Source organism: Macaca mulatta, chromosome 6, assembly GCF_049350105.2.
Source record: "Macaca mulatta isolate MMU2019108-1 chromosome 6, T2T-MMU8v2.0, whole genome shotgun sequence".
NCBI classification, from domain to species: Eukaryota; Metazoa; Chordata; class Mammalia; order Primates; family Cercopithecidae; genus Macaca; species Macaca mulatta.
The window spans coordinates 186,178,603-186,202,206 of NC_133411.1; the positions used below are offsets into that span (position 1 = coordinate 186,178,603).

The window sequence follows — 23,604 nt, forward strand, 5'->3', positions numbered from 1 at the left end:
AATTTGAAATACCATATTTCACTTTCTTTGCAAAACCAGTGTTTGACCATGCACTTGTTCTCTCTGAAGTTATTGAACTTACTATATCTAAAATATCAAAGCCATACATTATTTTGGGGGTGTGGTTGTGGGGAGGAATCCATGCAAAGCACCTTGTGTGGTGCTTGTCTATGAGTAACTACACTATAAATGTTAACAGATCATACATGTTGCTTTGCTGAAACATTTCTTCCTCTTTTTATTTTAGCCTAGTGTTTTTCATGTTTTCTTGTTGTTGTTGTTTCTTGATATTTTTGTTGCTGTGGGCTTATCGCATGTCTTCTGTATTTTTGGAACAATGAAATTATAGACTGATAGTGAAAGAGACTTACCTGTCTACTGTCTTGATTTCTTCTTTGTAGTTAATCTACATTTAACTGGTTTTGAAGCTATATGACATCATCAGACTAGACTACTGATTCTTTCATAACCTCCTGTGTATTTTCTTGCAACACATATAGAATACTTAAAATTTTCCTTGAGTATGATCTACTCCAGATTTTCTAGTTCAGTGGGCATGTTAGTTGTTTCCAAACAGTCTTCTCTGGCAGCAATGATGTGGCTATTGTCTTAATTATGAGAAGTAATTTCTTTGATTAATGATTCTAATTTTCTTACCCTTAGTTTCCAACCGGAGGCCCTATCGGCAGTACTACGTGGAGGCTTTTGGAGATCCTTCTGAGAGAGCCTGGGTGGCTGGAAAAGCAATCGTCATGTTTGAAGGCAGGCATCAATTCGAAGAGCTACCTGTCCTTAGGAGAAGAGGGAAACAGAAAGAAAAAGGATATAGGCATAAGGTAGGAAAAGAAAAAGGCTTTTTATTGAATGACAGAAGCAAGTAAGAAAAATAAAGAAAATAACCTTTTATTTATTTTCGAGACAGAGCCTTGCTCTGTTTCCCAGGTTGGGGTGCAGTGGCGCAATCTTTGCTCACTGCAACCTCTGCCTCCCAGATTCAAGTGATTCTTGTGCTTCAGCCTCTTGAGTAGCTGGGATTATAAGCGAGCACCACCACACCTGGCTAACTTTTGTATTTTTATTAGAGACAGGATTTTGCCATGTTGGCCAGGTTGGTTTTGAACTCCTGAGCTCAAGCAGCCTGCCTGCCTTAGCCTCCCAAAGTGCTGGGATTACAGGTGTGAGCCACCGCGCCTGGCCTGGCCTTTTAAAAATAATTATCGACTTGACAGTTACCAAAGAGGAGGCAAGGAAAAAGCATTATATTTTTGAAATGTAAGTTATTTCCTTTGGTAGTAGAATATCTGTGAGAAAATAGCTAGGGAGCAGATACAGTGGGCTGAGGCTAGCTTGTGACATATTTATACTCAATTTTTTGATAAATTATTTTAGTTATCTTTACTGTTGTCACTCAGAGTAGTGAAAATTATGACAGCATGACCATTCTTTTGTTATATTTTATGCATGAAGAAAGTGATCATTAAAATGAAATATTCTGCTTCTTGCCCCTTGGACTAATTATTTCTATTAATGAGAATAATACAGTTTTTTGTTTGTTTGTTTTTGGAGACAGAGTCTCACTCGGTCACGTAGGCTGAAGTGCAGTGGCATGCTCTTGGCTCACTGCAACTTCCGGCTCCCAGGTTTGAGCCATTCTTGTGCCTTAGCCTCCTGAGTAGCTGGGATTACAGGTGCCCGCCACCACGCCCTGCTAATTTTTGTATTTTTAGTAGAGACAGGCTTTTGCCATATTGGCCAGGCTGGTCCTGAACTCCTGACCTCAGGTGATCAACTCGCCTCAGCCTTCCAAAGTGCTGGGATTATAGGCGTGAGCCACTGTGTCCACCGAGAACAATAAGGTTTTTAATAATTTTTTTTTTTTTTTTTTTTTTTTTTTGAGACGGAGTCTCGCTCTGTCACCCAGGCTGGAGTGCAGTGGCTAGATCTCAGCTCACTGCAAGCTCTGCCTCCCGGGTTCACGCCATTCTCTGGCCTCAGCCTCCCGAGTAGCTGGGACTACAGGCGCCCGCCACCTCGCCCGGCTACTTTGTTTTTTGTATTTCTTAATAGAGACGGGGTTTCACCGTGTTAGCCAGGATGGTCTCGATCTCCTGACCTCGTGATCCGCCCGTCTCGGCCTCCCAAAGTGCTGGGATTACAGGCTTGAGCCACCGCGCCCGGCCTTAATAATTTTCTTTTTTATGTTTGTCAGTGCCTAAGTCTAAAGTTTCTACTCTAATTATATTTCAACCATCAGTGTTGTGGCTTTTTTTCTTTTGCTTGATGTTTTATGTTAAATTTGGCTTAGAAAAATACAAGCTTATTTTAATACTCTTTTTTTCCTCCAGTTTTTTTATTGTGTTAAAATATATATAGTATAAAAATTACTATCTTAAACACTTTTAAATGTACAGTTAATGGTTTTAAATACATTCATAATGGTGTGCAAAGATCTCACAATTATTTTCATCTTATAAATTTGAAACTCTTTAACCTGTTAAACAGTAATTCCCCATTTGTCCTTCTCCCATCCCCTGTCACCACCATTCTACTGTTTGTCTCTAAGATTTGATATTCTTTTATATTCAATTCTAGAAGGAGAAATAATAGTTCTTAGTTTGGTGTTTTATACTCCCCTGGGTCTAAATACTTTTATTTATTATTATTAGTCTTTGATGCGGGTTTCTCTCTATGTTGTTCATGCTAGACTGCTGTGGCACAGTCATCTTTTACTGCAGCAGCGACCTCCCAGGCTCGAGCCATTCTCCTGCCTCAGTCTCCTGGGTAGCTGGGACTACAGATATGTACAACTACAGTGGCTAATTTTTATTTTTATTTATTTATTTATTTATTTATTTATTTATTTATTTATGAGACGGAGTCTCACTCTGTCTCCCAGGCTGGAGTGCAGTGGCGTGATCTCTACTCACTGCAAGCTCCGCCTCCCGGGTTCACGCCATTCTCCTGCCTCAGCCTCCCGAGTAGCTGGGACTACAGGCGCCTGCCACCATGCCCGGCTAATTTTTTAAGTATTTTTAGTAGAGACGGGGTTTCACCACGTCAGCCAGGATGATCTCGATCTCCTGATCTCGTGATCCACCCGCCTTGGCCTCCCAAAGTGGTGGAATTACAGGCGTGAGCCACCGCGCCTGGCCTATTATTAATTTTTAAACAGAGTCTTGCTCTGTCACCCAGGCCAGACTACACTGGTACAATCTTGGCTCACTGCAACCTCTGCCTCCTGGGTTCGAGCGATTCTTATGCCTCAGCCTCCCAAATAGTTGGGGATTACAAGTGTATGCCACCACACGTGGCTAATTTTTGTATTTTTAGTAGAGACGGGATTTCACCATGTTGGCCAGGCTGGTCTTGAACTCCTGGATTTAATCCTCTCATGTTGGTTTCCCAAAATGATGGGATTACAGGCATGAGATACCATGCTGGCAATACTTGTAGACTATTTTTAAAAATCATAATTAGGATAATTTAGAGTTCATATTCAGGGTCTGCCACTTAAGACTTGAGTTCTCAAAGACTTGGTGTCTTCATGTCTAAAGCTAGTACAATAACTTACACCTTCTAGAACTGTTGTAAACATTAGAAATAAGTATAAAATATTTAATATGACATACGATTGATGCTTTAGAAACAATTAGTATGTGTTGTTAGGATGAAAGAGGTTAATGGCTTCCTTTCAGATATTTCAGCTGGTTGCTGATGGGGATGTATCAGTTTTTTTGTTAAGTCTTTAGGTATGTAGAGTTACCAATCTTTTCAGAGGTGTTTATTGGGACTTTCAGGTTCTGGAAAATTGATTTACTCTGGTCTCAATCATGAACATTAGTGGATATGTGTTTCTGTGTTTAAAAATTAAAAAAAAAAAATTTATATATATATACACACACACACACCAAATTGTCAGTTTGATCCTTTATTTGTAAGAGAAGGCTACTCCTCTAATTACCCTAATTTTTTTTTTTTTTTTTTTTTTTTCTTTTTGAGATGGAGTCTCACTCTATCGCCCCGGCTGGAATGCAGTGGCATGATTTTGGCTCACTACAACCTCTGCCTCCTGGGTTCAACCAATTCTCCTGCTTCAGCCTCCCAAGTAGCTGAGATTACAGGCGTGCATCACCATGCCCTGCTAATTTTTGTATTTTTAGTAGAGACAGGGTTTCACCATGTTGGCCAGGCTGGTCTCAACCTCCTAACCTCAGGTGACCACCCCTCGCCCCCCCGCCCCAACTTTGGCCTTTCAGAGTGCTGGGATTACAGACGTGAGCCACTGTGCCCAGCCGCGTTACCCTCATTATTTTTATTTATTTATTTATTTATTTATTTATTTATTTAGAGACAGAGCCTCGCTCTGTTGTCCAGGCTGGAGAGCAGTGGCATGATCTCAGCTCACTGCAAGCTCTGCCTCCCAGGTTCATGCCATTCTCCTGCCTCAGCCTCCCGAGTAGCTGGTACTACAGGTGTCCGCCGCCATGCCTGGCTAATTTTTTATTTTTTAGTATAGATGGGGTTTCACTGTGTTAGCCAGGATGGTCTCGATCTCCTGACCTTGTGATCCGCCTGCCTCAGCCTCCCAAAGTGCTGGGATTACAGGCGTGAGCCACTGCACCCAGCCTATTTATTTATTTATTTACTTATTTATTTATTTAGGAGAGGGGGTCTCCCTGTGTTTCCCAGCTGGACTGAAGGCATCCTCTTGCCATAGCCTCCCAGAGTGCTGGGATTAAAGGTGTGAGCCACTTCTCCCAGGCTTTTATTTATTTATTTTATTTTTTTAAATTTGAGACAGGATCTTGCTCTGTCATCCAGGCTGGAGTGCAGTGGCACGATTTTGGCTCACTGCAACCTTCACCTCCTGGGCCCAAGTGATCCTCCTACCTCAGCCTACTGAGTAGGTGGGACCATATGCATGCACCATGTCCGGCTAGTTTGTGTGTGTGTGTCTCTGTGTGTGTCTCTGTGTGTGTGTGTGTGTGTGTGTGTGTGTATTTTTAGTAGAGACAGGGTCTCGTTGTGTTACCCAGGTTGGTCTTGAACTCCAGAGCTCATGTAATCCACCTGCCTCAGCCTCTCAAAGTCCTGGGAGTACAGCTGTGAGCCACCGTCCCCAGCAATGACCTTAATGTTTACTTGCTCTGCAGAACATCCCCTTCACAAATATTAAAGTATTTGTGAACACTATGTGGTAGTTAGAATCTTGACTAACGCCTATTGTGTGGAGGTAAGGAAGAAAATAAGAGTGTGAAAAATTAGCTGTATTTCAGAGTCTCAATATTTTCATGCTGTGAGGTATGAAGAAAAGATAACGCAGTACCCATGTGTCTTCAGTGTCATCACTCTGGATTACATGAGGAAGCCTAGGAGACGGGTTGGTTATAATCCAGGTTATATTTAACATTTATAGTCGATGATTGATTAGCCAGGTGGCTAGTGATAACTAGAATTTCAAATTTCAAGTCATGTAAGGAGGTGGATCAAACCTGCTGATTCCTCTTATCCTGTTTTTTCTATATTCATCTTCTTTAACCTTTTGCTTTCTTTTCTTTTTTTTTTTCTTGCTTTTTCTTTTTTCTTTTTGAGACGGAGTCTTGCTCTGTCACCTAGGCTGGAGTACAGTGGCATGATCTCAGCTCATTACAACCTCCACCTACTGGGTACAAATGATTCTCGTGTCTTAGCCTCCCTACTTTCTTTTGGATGCAACTGAACATACGTTTGGCCTTCATATTTGTTAATTAATTAGTTAATTAATTTTTTGAGATGAAGTCTCGCTCTGTTCCCCATGCTGGAGTGCAGTGGTGTGACCTCCAACTCCCGGGTGCTAGTGATGCTCCTGCCTCAGCCTCCACAGTAGCTGGGAGTATAGGTGTCTGCCACCACGTCTGGCTAAATTTTTTATTTTTAGTAGAGATGGGGTTTGGCAACATTGGCCAGGCTTGTCTTGAACTCCTGACCTCAGGTGATCCGTCCTCCTCAGCCTCCGAAAATACTGGGATTACAGGCGTAAGCCACATACCCAGCCGAGTATTCTTTAATTTAGAAATGTAATGTTACCAGTTTTAGTCTGTGTTCTCCTTTGTGCTTATAAATGCAGGGAGGGTAGACTGTTTTGTGAGATCAGTTCTTACTCTAATGATATAATCTTATTAGTAGAAGTATTATTGAGGAAGCTTCATTAGGATGATTCAGATGCTGCTTGAGCTCAGGTGCTAACTACCTGGCTAGTTCCATAAAAGTAGGAGGCCCGACAGGTTTGGAAAAGCTTCTGATTTCAGGCCAGGCATGGTGGCTCATACCTGTAATCCCAGCACTCTGGGAGGCTGAGGTGAGCGGATCACTTCAGGTCAGGAGTTTGAGACCAGCCTGGCCAGCATGGTGAAACCCCGATTGTACTGAAAATACAAAAGATTAGCTGGGTGTGGTGGCGGGAGCCTTAATTCCAGCTACTTGAGAGGCTGAGGCAGGAAAATCACTTGAACCTGGGAGGCAGAGGTTGCGGTGAGCAAAGATTGTGCCACTGCACTCCAGCCTGGGTGACAGAGCAAGACTCTGTCTCAAAAAAAAAAAAAAAGCTTCTGATTTCATCTCCCTTTCCCCCACCCATTTCTTTGATAAGTGATAATTCTTTTTCTCCTTTAAATTTAGGTTCCTCAGAAAATTTTGAGTAAATGGGAAGCCAGTGTTGGACTTGCAGAACAGTATGATGTTCCCAAGGGGTCAAAGAACCGAAAATGTATTCCTGGTTCAATCAAGTTGGACAGTGAGGAAGATATGCCGTTTGAGGACTGCACAAATGATCCTGAGTCAGAACATGACCTGTTGCTTAATGGCTGCTTGAAATCACTGGCTTTTGATTCTGAACATTCTGCAGATGAGAAGGAAAAGCCTTGTGCTAAATCTCGAGCCAGAAAGAGCTCTGATAATCCAAAAAGGACTAGTGTGAAAAAGGGCCACATACAATTTGAAGCACATAAAGATGAACGGAGGGGAAAGATTCCAGAGAACCTTGGCCTAAACTTTATCTCTGGGGATATATCTGACACGCAGGCCTCTAATGAACTTTCCAGGATAGCAAATAGCCTCACAGGGTCCAACACTGCCCCAGGAAGTTTTCTGTTTTCTTCCTGTGGAAAAAACACTGCAAAGAAAGAATTTGAGACTTCAAATGGTGACGCTTTATTGGGCTTACCTGAGGGTGCTTTGATCTCCAAGTGTTCTCGAGAGAAGAATAAACCCCAACGAAGTTTGGTGTGTGGTTCAAAAGTGAAGCTCTGCTATATTGGAGCAGGTGATGAGGAAAAGCGAAGTGATTCCATTAGTATCTGTACCACTTCTGATGATGGAAGCAGTGACCTGGATCCCATAGAACACAGCTCAGAGTCTGATAACAGTGTCCTTGAAATTACAGATGCTTTTGATAGAACAGAGAACATGTTATCTATGCAGAAAAATGAAAAGATAAAGTATTCTAGGTTTGCTGCCACAAACACTAGGGTAAAAGCAAAACAGAAGCCTCTCATTAGTAACTCACATACAGACCACTTAATGGGTTGTACTAAGAGTGCAGAACCTGGAACTGAGACATCTCAGGTTAATCTCTCTGACCTGAAGGCATCTACTCTTGTTCACAAACCCCAATCAGATTTTACAAGTGACGATCTCTCTCCAAAATTCAACATGTCATCAAGCATATCCAGTGAGAACTCACTAATAAAGGGTGGGGCAGTAAATCAAGCTCTATTACATTCGAAAAGCAAACAGCCCAAGTTCCGAAGTATAAAGTGCAAACACAAAGAAAATCCAGTTATGGTAGAACCCCCAGTTACAAATGATGAGTACAGTTTGAAATGCTGCTCTTCTGATACCAAAGGCTCTCCTTTGGCCAGCATTTCTAAAAGTGGGAAAGTGGATGGTCTAAAACTACTGAACAATATGCATGAGAAAACCAGGGATTCAAGTGACATAGAAACTGCAGTGGTGAAACATGTTTTATCCGAGTTGAAGGAACTCTCTTACAGATCCTTAGGTGAGGATGTCAGTGACTCTGGAACATCAAAGCCATCAAAACCATTACTTTTCTCTTCTCCTAGTCAGAATCACATACCTATTGAACCAGACTACAAATTCAGTACATTGCTAATGATGTTGAAAGATATGCATGATAGTAAGACAAAGGAGCAGCGGTTGATGACTGCTCAAAACCTGGTCTCTTACCGGAGTCCTGGTCGTGGGGACTGTTCTACTAATAGTCCTGTAGGAGTCTCTAAGGTTTTGGTTTCAGGAGGCTCCACACACAATTCAGAGAAAAAGGGAGATGGCACTCAGAACTCCGCCAATCTTAGCCCTAGTGGAGGTGACTCTGCATTGTCTGGGGAATTGTCTGCTTCGCTACCTGGCTTAGTGTCCGACAAAAGAGATCTCCCTGTTTCTGGTAAAAGTCGTTCAAACTGTGTTACTAGGCGCAACTGTGGAAGATCAAAGCCTTCATCCAAATTGCGAGATGCTTTTTCAGCCCAAGTGGTAAAGAACACAGTGAATCGTAAAGCATTAAAGACCGAGCGCAAAAGAAAACTGAATCAGCTTTCAAGTGTGACTCTTGATGCTGTACTGCAGGGAGACCGAGAACATGGAGGTTCATTGAGAGGTGGGGCAGAAGATCCTAGTAAAGAGGAACCCCTTCAGATAATGGGCCACTTAACAAGTGAAGATGGTGACCATTTTTCTGATGTGCATTTTGATAACAAGGTTAAGCAATCTGATCCTGGTAAAATTTCTGAAAAAGGACCCTCTTTTGAAAACGGAAAAGGCCCAGAGCTGGACTCTGTAATGAACAGTGAGAATGATGAACTCAATGGTGTAAATCAAGTGGTGCCTAAAAAGCGGTGGCAGCGTTTAAACCAAAGGCGCACTAAACCTCGTAAGCGCATGAACAGATTTAAAGAGAAAGAAAACTCTGAGTGTGCCTTTGGGGCCTTACTTCCTAGTGACCCTGTGCAGGAGGGGCGGGATGAGTTTCCAGAGCATAGAACTTCTTCAGCAAGCATACTTGAGGAACCACTGACAGATCAAAAGCATGCTGATTGCTTAGATTCAGTTGGGCCACGGTTAAATGTTTGTGATAAATCCAGTGCCAGCATTGGTGACATGGAAAAGGAGCCAGGAATTCCCAGTTTGACACCACAGGCTGAGCTCCCTGAACCAGGTAAGGACATCTAAATGTGATAAAAAGAAATTGGAGAAAGTGCTGATAAACATTGCCCTTCTGAAATTGATCTGTTGTAATGATAAAGTGAAGTATAAACTGGGGGGCAAGAATCATCACTTTAATGAAGAAGGAGTTTTATGTAGAAAGGTCTGAATTTTGAAGATGAGATTTCCATATGTATTCAAAAGTTAAGCTTTACCAGAAGCCTTTTCCCCAACCTTTTCAAGTAAATCTCTATAATGTTTTTCTTTCTCTTTCTTTTCTTTTATTTTTTCTTTTCTTCTTTCTTTCTTTCTTTCTTTCTTTCTTTCTTTCTTTCTTTCTTTCTTTCTTTCTTTCTTTCTCTCTCTCTCTCTCTCTCTCTCTCTCTCTCTCTGTCTCTCTCTGTCTTTCCCTCTCTCTCTTTTTTTTTTTTTTTTAATTTTTTTTCTTTTGAGACTAGGTCTTACTGTATTGCCCAGGCTGGTCTCAAACTCCTGAGTTCACGCCATCCGCCAGCCTCTGCTTCCTAAAGTGCTGGAATTACAGGCATGAGCCACCATGCCTGACCTCTTCCCCATTTCTTACCTTTTAAAATCTCCAAGCTTTTTGGGACTCAGTATGTAATTGCAAGTAATTGAGAGGCTCCTAGGATTTAAATCCAGTTGTTAGGTTGTAGAAAGCAAATAGGCTCTATTGGATGGTAGGGTTTTTTTTTTTTTTTTTTTTTTTCTTTTTTCTTTTTTCTTTAGGCATCCTCCACCATACCTGGTAATTTTTGTATTTTTAGTAGAGATGAGGGTTCACCACATTGGCCAGGCTGATCTTGAACTCCTGAACTCAAGTGATCCGCCCGCCAAAAGTGCTGGGATTATAGGCATGAGCCAACGCGTCTGGCTGGATGTTAGGTTTTCTTTGACCACTATTTAAGATAGGTCCTTCTGTTGTGTGGACAATTCGATGAAGCATATGTGCTTTTCAAAAAACTGCCAAGTATTCTACAGTACTTATTTGAAGGTCTTAGGTGTCTTAAATCCCTATTGGAATGAGGATTATGAACAAATAAAAATACCAGAAGTACCCAAGTGTTGTACCTAGCGGCAGATGGAAAACAGAAATCTTTTTTTTTTTTTTTTTTTTTTTGGAGACGGAGTCTTGCTCTGTCGCCCAAGCTGGAGTGCAGTGGCGCAATCTCGGCTCACTGCAAGCTCCGCCTCCCGGGTTCACGCCATTCTCCTGCCTCAGCCTCCCGAGTAGCTGGGACTACAGGCGCCCGCCACTGCGCCCGGCTAATTTTTTCTATTTTTAGTAGTGACGGGGTTTCACCATGGTCTCGATCTCCTGACCTTGTGATCCCCCCGCCTCGGCCTTCCAAAGTGCTGGGATTACAGGCGTGAGCCACCGCGCCCGGCCAAACAGAAATCTTTTAAGATATATATATATATATATATTTTTTTTTTTTTTTTTTGGGAGACGGAGTCTCGCTCTGCCGCCCAGGCTGGAGTGCAGTGGCCAGATCTCGGCTCACTGCAAGCTCTGCCTCCCGGGTTCACGCCATTCTCCTGCCTCAGCCTCCTGAGTAGCTGGGACTACAGGCGCCCGCCACCTCGCCCGGCTAGTTTTTTTTTTTTTTTTTTGTATTTTTTAGTAGAGACGGGGTTTCACCGTGTCAGCCAGGATGGTCTCGATCTCCTGACCTCGTGATCCGCCCGTCTCGGCCTCCCAAAGTGCTGGGATTACAGGCTTGAGCCACCGTGCCTGGCCATCTTTTAAGATATTAACGTCACACAATATAGTTGAGGATAAAGCAGTGTGTGTATATATGTGTATACAAATATATTTTTTCTTTACAGCAATATCTGTTAACATACGATTCTCGAAATTGTGTATCATAATAGAATTTTTTCTAACAGCTTTATTGAAAATACAGTTCTCATATCATAAAATTCACCTTTTAACGTTTTTAATTGAGTGGTTTGTAGTATAGTCACAGAGTTGTGCAACAATCAGTGCAATCAATTATGGAATATTTGCATCATCCCAGACAGAAACACTGAACTCTTATCAATCTGCCTTCAGTTTTTACCTATCTGTAGATTTGTCTGTTGTGTACATTTCATAGAAATGGAATCATACAATATGTGCTTCTTTTGGGTCTGGTTTCCCTTACTTAGTTTAATGTTTTCTGGTTCATCCCTCTTGTAGTAGGTATCAGTTCTTCTGTTTTTTTTCTAAAATTATGGTTAAAAAGCATGTAACCTAAACATACCTTCTTCTTTTTTTTTTTTTTTTTTTTTGAGACAGGGTCTGACTCTGTTGCCCAGGCTAGAGTGAAATTTACTCTTTTAACAGTGTTTACGGCCAGGTGCGGTGGCTCACACCTGTAATCCCAGCACTGGGAGGCAAGGCTGATGGATCACCTGAGGTCAGGAGTTTAAGACCAGCCTGGCCAACATGGCAAAACCCCATCTCTACTAAAAATAGAAAAATTAGCTGGGCGTGGTGACGCGCTCCTGTAATCCCAGCCACTCGGGAGGCTGAGGTAGGAGAATCACTTGAATTCTTGAGATGGAGGTTGCAGTGAGCTGGGATTGCACCACTGCACTCCAATCTGGGAGACAGAGCGAGACTCCATTTCAAAATAAACAAAAAATCAGTATTTAAGTGTGTATTTTAGTGTCATGAATCATGTACCGTGTACAACAGCAGATCTCCAGAACGTTTTCATTTTGCTTGACTGAGACTCTATACCCGTTGAACAACAACTCCTGATTTTCTCCTCTGTTCAGTCCATGACAACTAACATTCTTTCTGCTTCTGTGAATTTCATTACTTTAGATATCTCATGTAAGTGGAGTCATGCAGTATTTGTTGTTTTGTGATAGGCTTATTTCACTTAGCATAATGTTCTCAAGGTTCATCCATGTTGTAGCACATGACAGGATCACCTTTTTTTTTTTTTAGACAGAGTCTTACTCTGTCGCCCATGCTGGAGTGCAGTGGTGTGATCTCAGCTCACTGCAGCCTCTGCCTCGTGGGTTCAAGCGATTCTCCTGCCTCAGCCTCCTGAGTAGCTGGGACTACAGGCACATGCCACAACACCCGGTTAATTTGTTTTGTATTTTTAGTAGAGACAGGGTGTCACCATGCTCCCCAGGATGGTCTCGATCTCCTGACCTCGTGATCCACCCGCCTTGGCCTCCCAAAGTGCTGGGATTATAGGCATGAGCCACCATGCCCTGCCGATAACCTTCTTCTTTTACTTCTGAATAATATTCCAACATACTTTTTCTTTTTCATACAAAAGCATCTTTTCTTTATCAATTCATTGCTTGTTGGACATTTAGGTTGCTTCCATATCTTGACTATTGTGAATAATGCTACAGTGAACATGGATATGCAGGTATCTCCTCAAGATCTGGTTTTCTTTCTTTTTTTTCTTTGTTTTTGGAGATGGAGTTTCACTCTTGTTGCCCAGGCTGGAGTGCAATGGCACAATCTCAGCTCACTGTAACCTCTGCCTCCTGGGCTCAAGCAATTCTGCCTCAGCCTTTCAGGTAGCTGGGATTAAAGGCATACGCCACCACACATGGCTAATTTTGTATTTTTAGTAGAGACGGGGTTTCACCACGTTGGCCAGGCTGGTCTCGAATTCCTGACCTCAGGTGGTCTGCCCACCTCGGGCTCCCAAAGTGCTGGGTTTACAGGCATGAGCAACTGCACCCAGTGGTTTTCAATTCTTTTGGATAAATACCTAGAATGGCATTGGTGGAACATAGGGGAATTCTACTTTTATTTATTTATTTTTTTTGAGACAAGGGTCTCGCTCTGTCACCCAGGCTGGAGTATAATGATGTGATCTCAACTCACTGCAACCTCTGCCTCCTGGGTTCAAGCAATTCTTGTGCCTCAGCCTCCCAAGTAGCTGGGATTACAGTGGTTTTGCCATGTTGGCCAGGCTGGTCTCAAATTCCTGACCTTAAGTGATTCTCCTGCTTCGGCCTCCCAAAGTGTTGGGATTATAGGTGTGAGCCACTGCACCTGGCCTACTTCTAATTTGATGAACCTCTATAGTGTTTTGCATAATTGCTGCATCATATTATAAGTCCTTTGCCCATATACTTTTTTTTTTTTTTTTTTTTTTGAGATGGAGTCTTGCTCTGTCGCCCAGGCTGGAGTGCAGTGGCGTGATCTGGGCTCACTGCAAGCTCTGCCTCCCAGGTTCATGCCATTCTCCTGCCTCAGCCTCCTGAGTAGCAGGGACTGCAGGTGCCCACCACTGCACCTGGCTAATTTTTTTTTGTATTTTTAGTAGAGATGGGGTTTCACCATGTTAGCCAGGGTGGTCTCGAACTCCTGACCTCATGATCCGCCCACCTCGGCCTCCCAAAGTGCTGGGATTAAAGGCGTGAGCTACTGCGCCCGGCCTACATATGTTTTTAATGATACTGGGTCTCGGCCGGGCGCTGTGGCTCAAGCCTGTAATCCCAGCACTTTGGGAGGCCGAGACGGGCGGATCACGAGGTCAGGAGATCGAGACCATCCTGGCTGACACAGTGAAACCCTGTCTCTACTAAAAAATACAAAAAAAAACTAGCCGGGCGAGGTGGCGGGCGCCTGTAGTCCCAGCTACTCGGGAGGCTGAGGCAGGAGAATGGCGTGAACCCGGGAGGCGGAGCTTGCAGTGAGCCAAGATCACGCCACTGCACTCCAGCCTAGGCGGCAGAGCGAGACTCTGTCTCAAAAAAAAAAAAAAAAAATGATACTGGGTCTCTTTGTCACCCGGGCTGGAATACAGTGGTGCAGTTATAGCTCACTGCAGCCTCGAACTCCTGGGCTCAAGCAATCCTTCTATCTCAACATCCTGAGTAGCTGGGAGTACAGGTGCATGCCACCACACTTGTCTAATTTTTGTGTTTTTTTTTGTAGAGACACTTTTCTGGCTATGCTGCCCAGGCTGGTCTTCAACTACTGGGCTCAAATGATGCTCCTGTTTTCGCCTCCCAAAATGCTGGGATTCCAGACATGAGCTACTGTGCATATCCCTTTGCATATTTTTAAATCTTGTTATTTAAAAAAATGAGGTGTGGCCGGGTGCGGTGGCTCAAGCCTGTAATCCCAGCACTTTGGGAGACCAAGACGGGCAGATCACGAGGTCAGGAGATCGAGACCATCCTGGCTAATATGGTGAAACCCCGTCTCTACTAAAAAATACAAAAAACTAGCCGGGCGAGGTGGCGGGCGCCTGTAGTCCCAGCTACTCAGGAGACTGAGGCAGGAGAATGGCGTAAACCCGGAAGGCGGAGCTTGCAGTGAGCTGAGATCCTGCCACTGCACTCCAGCCTGGGCGACAGAGCGAGACTCCGCCTCAAAAAAAAAAAAAAATGAGGTGTAAGTTACTAATATATTCTGGATGTTAACCAATTATCTGATGTATGATTTGCAAGTATTTTCTCCCATTTTGTACCTGCCTTTTCACTCTGTTGATTGTTTTCTTTGCTGTATAGAAGTTAATGTGATATTATTTTCCGTTTTTGCTTTTTAAAAAATTTTTACTTGTGCTTTGGGTTTCATAGCCAGGAAATTATTGTTCATTCCAATATCATGAAGTTTTTCGTTTGTGTTATTCTAGGAGTTTCATAGTTGGAGGTCTTATGTTTAGGTCTTTGATCTATTTTATGATAATTTTTATATGAGTTGTAAGATGAGAGTTCATCTTCATTCTTCGGCGTGTGGATATCCAGTTTTCACAATACCATTTGTTAAAGAGACTATCCTTTCCCCATTGTGTAGTCTTGGCACTGTTGTTGAAGATCATTTGACCATATATGTGATTTATTTCAGGGATCTCTGTTCTTTTAATTTTTAGTAAAATTTAGATGGGATCCAACCATGTTGCCCAGGCTTTTCTTGAATTCCTGGGCTCAAGTGATCCTCCTGCCTCAGTCTCCCAAAAAGCTGGGATTACAGGTGTGAGCCACCACCCTGGCCAGGGATCTCTGTGGATCTCTATTCTGTTCCATTGACTTATATGTCTGTATTTTTATGCCAGTACAATATTGTTTTGATTACCATAGCCTCATGATATGTTTGAAATTAGGAAATGTAAGGCCTCCAGTTTTTTTTTTCTCAAGATTGTTTTGTTTCTTTGGGAGTTCTTTGAGGTTACACACTAATTTAAGATAGTTTTTTATTTCTGCAAAAAAAAAAAAAATGGCTATTGAGATGTTGATAGGGATTGCATTGACTTTTTAGTTTCCTTGGGGTAGTAGGGGTATCTTTTTTTTTTTTTTTTTTGAGACAGAGTCTCGCTGTGTCCCCCTGGCTGGAGTGCAGTGGCGTGATCTCGGCTCACTGCAAGCTCTGCCTCCCGGGATCATGCCATTCTCCTGCCTCCTGAGTAGCTGGGACTAATTGTTTTGTATTTTTAGTAGAGACGGGGTTTCACCGTGTTAGCCAGGATGGTCTCAATCTCCTGACCTTGTGATCCGCCGGCCTTGGCCTCCCAAAGTGCTGGGATTACAGGCTTGAGCCACTGCGTCCGGCTGGGATATCTTAACAATATTAAGTTTTCCAGTCCATGAAAACAGCCTATCTTTCCATTTATTTATGTCTTCCATAATTTTATCCAACAGTGTTTTGGAGTGTACAGCCATTTTGCCTCCTTGGTTAAGTTTATTCTTAAGTATTCTATTCTTTTTTATGCTATTGTAAATGTAATTGTTTTAATTTCCTTTCATATTGTTCATTATGAGTATATAGAAATGCAACTGTTTTTTCAGGTTTAATTTTGTATCTTGGAACTTTGCCAAATTTGCTTCTTTGTTCTAATAGCATGTGGAATCTTTAGGGTTTCCTACATAGAAGTTCACGTCGTCTGCAAAGAGATAATTTGGCTTCTTGCTTGCCTATTTATTGCCTAATTACTCTGCTAGGACTTCAAGTAATGTGTTGAATAGGTTGCTACAGTGAGTATATTTCCCTTGCTCTTTAGAGGAAAAGCTTTCAGTGTTTCACTGTCAAGCATATTAGCTGTGGTCTTTTCATATATAGTCTTTATTATATTTATGTAATTACTTTTTTGTTTGGGTTTTTGTGTTTTTGTTTTTAGACAGGGTCACATTCTTTTTTCTTTTTTTTTTGAGACGGAGTTTCATTCTTGGTGTCCACGACGGAGTGCAGTGGCGCCATCTCGGCTCACTGCAACCTCCATCTCCCGGGTTCACGCCGTTCTCTTTCCTCAGCCTCCCGAGTAGCTAGGACTACAGGTGCCCACCACCACGCCTGGCTAATTTTTTTGTATTTTTAGTAGAGACGGGCTTTCATCACGTTGGTCAGGCTAGTCTCGAACGCCTGATCTTCCCGCCTCAGCCTCCCAAAGCGTAGACAGGGTCACATTCTGTCACTTAGGCTGGAGTGCAGTGGTGATATGGCTCACTGCAGCCTCAACCACCCAGGCTCAATCAATACTCCCACCTCCACCTCCCAAGTAGCTGGGACTACAGCCATGCACCACCATACTCGGCTGATTTTTTTTTTTTTTTTTTTTTGAGACGGAGTCTCGCTCTGTCACCCAGGCTGGAGTGCAGTGGCGCAATCTTGGCTCACTGCAAGCTCTGCCTCCCGGGTTCACACCATACTTCTGCCTCAGTCTCCCGAGTAGCTGGGACTACAGGCGCCTGCCACCACGCCTGGCTAATTTTTTTGTATTTTTAGTAGAGACGGGGTTTCACCATGGTCTCGATCTCCTGACCTTGTGATCCGCCCGCCTCGGCCTCCCAAAGTGCTGGGATTACAGGCGTGAGCCACCGCGCCCGGCCCAACTCGGCTGATTTTTAACCTTTTTGTACAGATGGATTTTACTATGTTGCCTAGGTGGGTCTAAAACTTCTGAGCTCAAGTGATCCTCCCACTTCAGCGTTTCAAGTAGCTGGGACTACAGGTGTGCACCATGGCATCTGACTAATTTTGTAATTTTTTGTAGAAACAGGATTTTACTGTGTTTCCTAGGCTGGTCTCAAGACTCCTGGGCTCAAGCAGTCTTCCCACCTTGGCACCCCAAAAGTGCTGGGATTACAGGTGTGAGCTACGGTACCTGGCATGTAATTTCTTTTTATTCCTAGTTTGTTGAGTGCTTTCTTTTCAGTCATGAAATATAGTTGAATTTTGTCAGATGTTTTTTCTACATCAAGTGCGAAGGTCATGTAGTTATTTATTTATTTTTTTGGTCCTTTATTCTGTTAATGTGCTCTATTCTGTTGATTTTTCTATTCTGTTGATTTTTATTTCTATTTTTGAACCATCGTTGCATTCCAGGATTAAATTCTACTTGGTCATGATGTGTATTTCCTTTTTTTTTTTTGAGATAGAATCTCACTCTGTCACCCTGGCTGGAGTGCAGTAGCGCAATCTTGGGTCACTGCAAGTTCCGCCTCCTGGGTTCATGCCATTCTCCTGCTTCAGCCTCCTGAGTAGCTGGGACTACAGGCACCCCCGGCACCACGCCGAGCTAAATTTTTTTTGTATTTTTTAGTAGACGGGGTTTTTTAGTAGACGGGTGTTAGCCAGCATGGTCTCAATCTCCTGACCTTGTGATCTGCCTGCCTTGGTCTCCCAAAGTGCCAGGATTACAGGTGTGAGCCACCATGCCTGTCCCCCCCACCCTTTTTTTTCCTTCTGCTGGCCCCGACGGGAGCCATATTTCTTTAAATGTGCTATTTAATTTGGTATACTAGTATTTTGTTGAGGATTTTTACGTCAGTATTTATAAGGGATATTGGTCTGTAGTTTATCTTTTCATTTGTATATGCTCTAGTCTTTGTTTCTTTCATTCTGCTAACTTTGGGATTAGTTTTATTTTTCTGGTTTCTCGAGGTGTAAATTTAGGTTGTTGAGTTGAAATCTTTCTTGTTTTTCAATGTTGGCATTTACTGATACAGCCTTCTCTTTTAGTAGTGCTTTTGCGCATCCTATAATTTTTTTTGTTTTGTTTTGTTTTGTTTTTGAGACGGAGTCTCACTCTGTCGCCAGGCTGGAGTGAGGTGGCACAATCTCCACTCAGTGCAACCTCCGCCTCCCAGGTTCAACCGATTGTCCTGCTTCAGCCTCCCGAGTAGCTGGGATTACAGGCGCCTGCCATCACACCCGGCTAGTTTCTGTATTTTTAGTAGAGACGGGTTTCGCTATGTTGGCCAGGATGATCTCCATCTCTTGACCTCGTGTTCTACCCACCTTGACCTCCCAAAGTGCTGGGATTACAGGCGTGAGCCACCGCACCCGGCTGGTATGTTGTTTTCATTTGTCACAAGATATTTTCTTTTCTCTCTTTCTTTTTTTTAGACAGAGTCTTGCTCTGTCACCCAGACTGGAGTGCAGTGGCGCGATCTTGGCTCACTGCAACCTCCACCTCCCAGGTTCAAGCGATTCTCCTGCCTCAGCCTCCCGTGTAGCTGGGACTACAGGCATGTGCCACCACGCCCGGCTAATTTTTTGTATTTTTAGTAGAGACGAGGTTTCACCATGTTAGCCAGGATGGTCTTGATTTCCTGACCTTGTGATCCTCCTGTCTCAGCCTCCCAAAGTGCTGGGATTACAGGCGTGAGCCAACGCACCCAGCCCTGTCAAAAGGTATTTTCTAATTTTCCTTGTGATTTCTTCTTTTTTCCATTGATTGTTCAAGAGTTTGTTGTTTAATTTCCACATATTGGTGGATTTTTCAGTTTTTGTACTGATATTGATTTCTGGTTTCACTTGATTTCACTTGATTGTGACTGGAACAGATACTTGGTATGATTTCAGTCTTCTTAAATTTGTTAAGACTTGTGTGGCTGGGCATGGTGGCTCGCACCTGTAATCCCAGCACTTTGGGAGGCCAAGGGAAGCGGAAGTTGCAGTGAGCTGATACTGTGCGACTGCACTCCAGCCTGAGCGACAGAGCAAGATTCTGTCTCCAAAAAACCAAATGAGAGAGCCACCACGCCCAGCCTGAAAAGAATATTCTTTACCTGTTTAATGGTCTTTGCATTCTTATTGATAGTCAGTTGGCCATAACTACGTAAGAGGTTGGTTCTGTTCTCTCAATGAAGTGGTGGCTCACACCTATAACTCCAGAATTTTGAGAGGCCAAGGCAGGCAGATGACCTGAGATCAGGAGTTCAAGACCATCCTGTCCAACAAGAGGGTGAAACTTCATCTTTACTAAAAATGTCTCTGAAATTGGAAAGTATAAGTTTTTTAACTTTATCCTTTTTCAAGATCATTTTGGCTCTTTTGCATCTTTGGTGTTTCATATCAATGTTAGAACAAGGTTGTAAGTTTCTGCAAAAAAGCCAGTTATGATTTTGATAGGGATTGTGCTGAATCTGTAGGGTAGTTTGCGTAGTGTTGCCATCTTAGCAATATTAAGTCTTCCAGTCCATGAATAATAGATGACTTTTCATCCAATTAGATTTGTCTTTCACTTCTTTCCACGATACTTTGTAATTTTCAGTGTATAAATTCTGCACTTAAAAAAATTTATTCCTAAGTATTTTAGTCTTTGTCCTTTTATAAATGAATTTGTTTTTCTGATTACATTCTCTTTTTTTTTTTTGAGGCGGATTCTCACTCTGTCGCCCAGGCTGGAGTGCAGTGGCGCGATCTCGGCTCACTGCAAGCTCTGCCTCCCGGGTTCCCGCCATTCTCCTGCCTCAGCCTCCCGAGTAGCTGGGACTACAGGCGCCGCCACCACGCCCGGCTAATTTTTTTTTTGTATTTTTAGTGGAGACGGGGTTTCATTGTGTTAGCCAGGATGGTCTCGATCTCCTGACCTCGTGATCCGCCCGTCTCGGCCTCCCAAAGTGCTGGGATTACAGGCTTGAGCCACTGCGCCCGGCCTCTGATTACATTCTCAAATTGTTTATCGCATGTTTTTGAAAATACAAACATTTTGTGTATTTTATCGTGCAACTTTGCTGAACTCGTGTTAATTAATAGAATTATTGATTACTGTTAGTAATAGTTTTTTTTATGAATTCCTTTGGATTTTCTGTGTACATGACTGTGTAATCTGCATGTTTTCTAATCCAGTTGCCCTTTTCTCCCTTTGTTTACTTACCCTGACTAGAGCTTCCAGTGTGATGTGGAATACTAGTGGAGAAAGCAGACATCCTTGTCTTGTTTTTGATGTTAGGAGGAAATAATTGAGTCTTTTTCATGAACTATGATGTCAGCCGTGGTTTTGTTATATTACCTTTCATATTTAGAATGTTCTCTTTTATACCTATTTTGTCACATTTGTAAGATCTTCTTTGTGTCTTTTGAGAAGATAGTTTTGTGTTTCGCCCTTTATTCTATCCATATGATGTATTATATTGATTGATTTTTGTAATTTGAACCAACTTTGAAGTCCTGGGGTAAATCCTACTTGGTCGTGTTGCGTAATGTTGTTGGATGTGTTTTGCTTGTATTTTGCTGAAGATTTAAAAATCTATACTCATAAGGGATATTGGTCTACAGCTTTCCTATTTGTGTGATACCTTTGTCTAGTTCTTTTTGTTGTTGATGTTTTTCGTTTTTGTTTTTTTTTTTTTTGAGATGGAGTTTCGCTCTGGTTGCCCAGGCTGGAATGCAGTGGTGCGATCTCGGCTCACTGCAGCCTCTGCCTCCCGGGTTCAAGTGATTCTCCTGTCTCAGTCTCCCGAGTAGCTGGGGTTACAGGCACGTGCCACCACACCCAGCTAATTTTTGTGTTTTTAGTAGAGACAGGGTTTCACCATGTTGGCCAGGCTGGTCTTGAACTCCTGACCTCAAGTGATCTGGCTGCCTGAGCCTCCCAAAATGCTGGGATTACAGGTGTGAGCTGCCATGCCCAGCTATCTTTGTCTAGTTCTGCTTTCAGAGTAATACTGGCCTCATAGAATGAGCGTGACAGGTAGATTCTTAAGTAGTGCTTTGTTATAACCCAATTGCGGCCTTTCTTACGTATTTCTCCCCTTTTTCCTGACATCCTTTACTTTCACTGCCTTTATATAGGTCTACCTTTGCTAGTAAATAGGGTCATATGGATGTTGGAAATAATCCTTTCCTGTGAATCATTATTAATGTACATGTGAATATTACTGTTAAAGCAGATACTGTCTTTTCCTTAAGAATAGTTCACAATTTTCGTTCATGATAATATTTCAAATATTTTCATATAATTTTATTTTTACTTCAGTTTTTGAATTTGTTTGGTTTTGAGTATGTATTGAAAAGATGCAAGAAGCTATTCAGTAAAAATTTTCCTCCCAACCCTATCCCTCCGTGGCTCAGATCTGCTCTCCAGAGCAGATCTGGAGATGTGGTTTGTATTTGGCAATATCTTGTAGTATTCCAATTTGAAATTTCACTTCATAGTTGTTGTACTGATAAGTTCCTGCTAACAGTACGGAAAAGTACAGGTTGGCATTCTGTTAATTTTTTTTTTTTTTTTAGCATCCAGTCTAATCACCTCCTTTTTCTTTTTTTTTTTTTTTTTTTTTTGAGACGGAGTCTCGCTCTGTCACCCAGGCTGGAGTGCAGTGGCGGGATCTCAGCTCACTGCAAGCTCCGCCTCCCGGGTTCACGCCATTCTCCTGCCTCAGCCTCCCGAGTAGCTGGGACTACAGACGCCCGCCACCTTGCCCGGCTAGTTCTTTGTATTTTTTAGTGGAGACGGGGTTTCACCATGTTAGCCAGGATGGTCTCGATCTCCTGACCTCGTGATCCGCCCGTCTCGGCCTCGCAAAGTGCTGGGATTACAGGCTTGAGCCACCGCGCCCGGCCATCACCCCCTTTTTCAAGTCTGTATTCCCACTCACAATCTAGTAATTTAAAAAATTTTTTGAGTAAAGTATGAAATTTTGTTAAAGGGCTACATATGTATAGTTTTGATATAAATGAAGCTATGTTTCACATGGTTAATTTACTTTGGTTGTTTGGAATTTCCAATGGTTTCTTATTTTACAGAATCCTGCCAAATTTTTAATGACTGTAGGGCCGGGTATAGGGATATTTTTACTGAGTAAATACCATTGCATGTACTAGAGGTATTCTGTTATGTTAACATATCCTATTAGAGATACATGATGAAACACATATGGATGAAATATGGAGTATAAGATGTTGCAAAATAACATGGAAAGACGGGGATACAGATAAAAATAGAATGGCCATGAATTTGTAATCAGTGAGTCTAGGTGTTTATTATACTGGTTTTGTAGATGTTTGTAATTTTCTACAATACATCCTTTTTCAGTAGGAATTCAGAATAAACAAAGTGCTAAACATTTGAGTAAATCTAAATAACAGTTGACTATGAAAATAATAATGCCTTATGGTCTTAAATATATATGGCATTAAAATACACCACAACAATAAAATATCAGTTAGTATGGAGGCAGATGGAAATTAGTTTCCTTTACTTTCTGACAGGATGGTAGCAATCTTGATTAACTTTGGATTTTTATGAGTTAAATATTATTATTATAATTATTATTATTATTTTTAGACAGAGCCTAGCTCTGTCACCCAGGCTTGAGTGCAGTGATGCAATCTCGGCTCACTGCAACCTCCGCCTCCTGGGTTCAAGCGATTCTCCTGCCTCAGCCTCCAGAGTAGCTATAGGTGTGTGCCACCACATCCGACTGATTTTTGTATTTTTAGTAGAGACAGGGTTTCACCATGTTGGCCAGGCTGGTCTCAAACTCCTGACCTCAGGTGATCTACCCGCCTTGGCCTCCCAAAGTGCTAGCATGACAGATGTGAGCCATATACCCAGTGCAAATATTCATATTTTAATTTTTAAAATAACCTAAAACACACAACAGAAAGCAGAAAGCTTGGCCCGGCACAGTGGATCACGCCTGTAATTCCACCTACTCCGGAGGGTTAGGCAGGAGAATCTCTTAACAGGAGGCAGAGGTTGCAGTGAGCCAAGATTGTGCCATTGCACTCCACCCTGGACCACAAGAGAAAAACTGTCTCAAAAAAAAAAAAAAAAAAAAAAGCAGAAAGTTCCCTTGTAATTTATTTTTTTGGAAGATTCATCCTGTAGATTTTCTCAGTTTGCGTCGCGCTGTATGCAGCCTTGTTATATGGTTTTACATGTTTCTCTTACCTCTGCACAGTAGTCTCCCTTTATCTAGAAACTCATTTTTCACAGTATCAATTACCTGTAGTCAACCGAGGTCCAAAAATGAGTACAGTACAATACAGTTATTTTGGGGCAGAGAGGGAGAGAGAGCACATTCACATAACTTTTATTATAGTGTATTGATAACATTGGTCTTTTTTTTTTTTTTTTTTGAGTTAGAGTCTTAACTCTCACCCAGGATGGGTGAGAGTGCAGTGGCATTATCTTGACTTACGAGATGGTAGCTGCAACTATAGACATGCACCACCATGCCCAG

The 23,604-nt window shown here is 42.4% G+C and overlaps 1 protein-coding gene across 7 annotated transcripts in view; it reads left to right on the forward strand.

Annotated features, from left to right (window-relative positions):
* Positions 1–23,604, forward strand: part of NSD1 (nuclear receptor binding SET domain protein 1) — a 176,995-nt gene that overhangs the window by 77,963 nt on the left and 75,428 nt on the right. For all 7 annotated transcript variants that reach the window (XM_015141499.3, XM_015141502.3, XM_015141497.3 and 4 more), the window contains 2 exons: positions 664–836; positions 6,658–9,214. In XM_015141499.3, the coding sequence (XP_014996985.2) occupies positions 664–836; positions 6,658–9,214 (2,730 nt within the window). The remainder of the gene's footprint in view (positions 1–663; positions 837–6,657; positions 9,215–23,604) is intronic.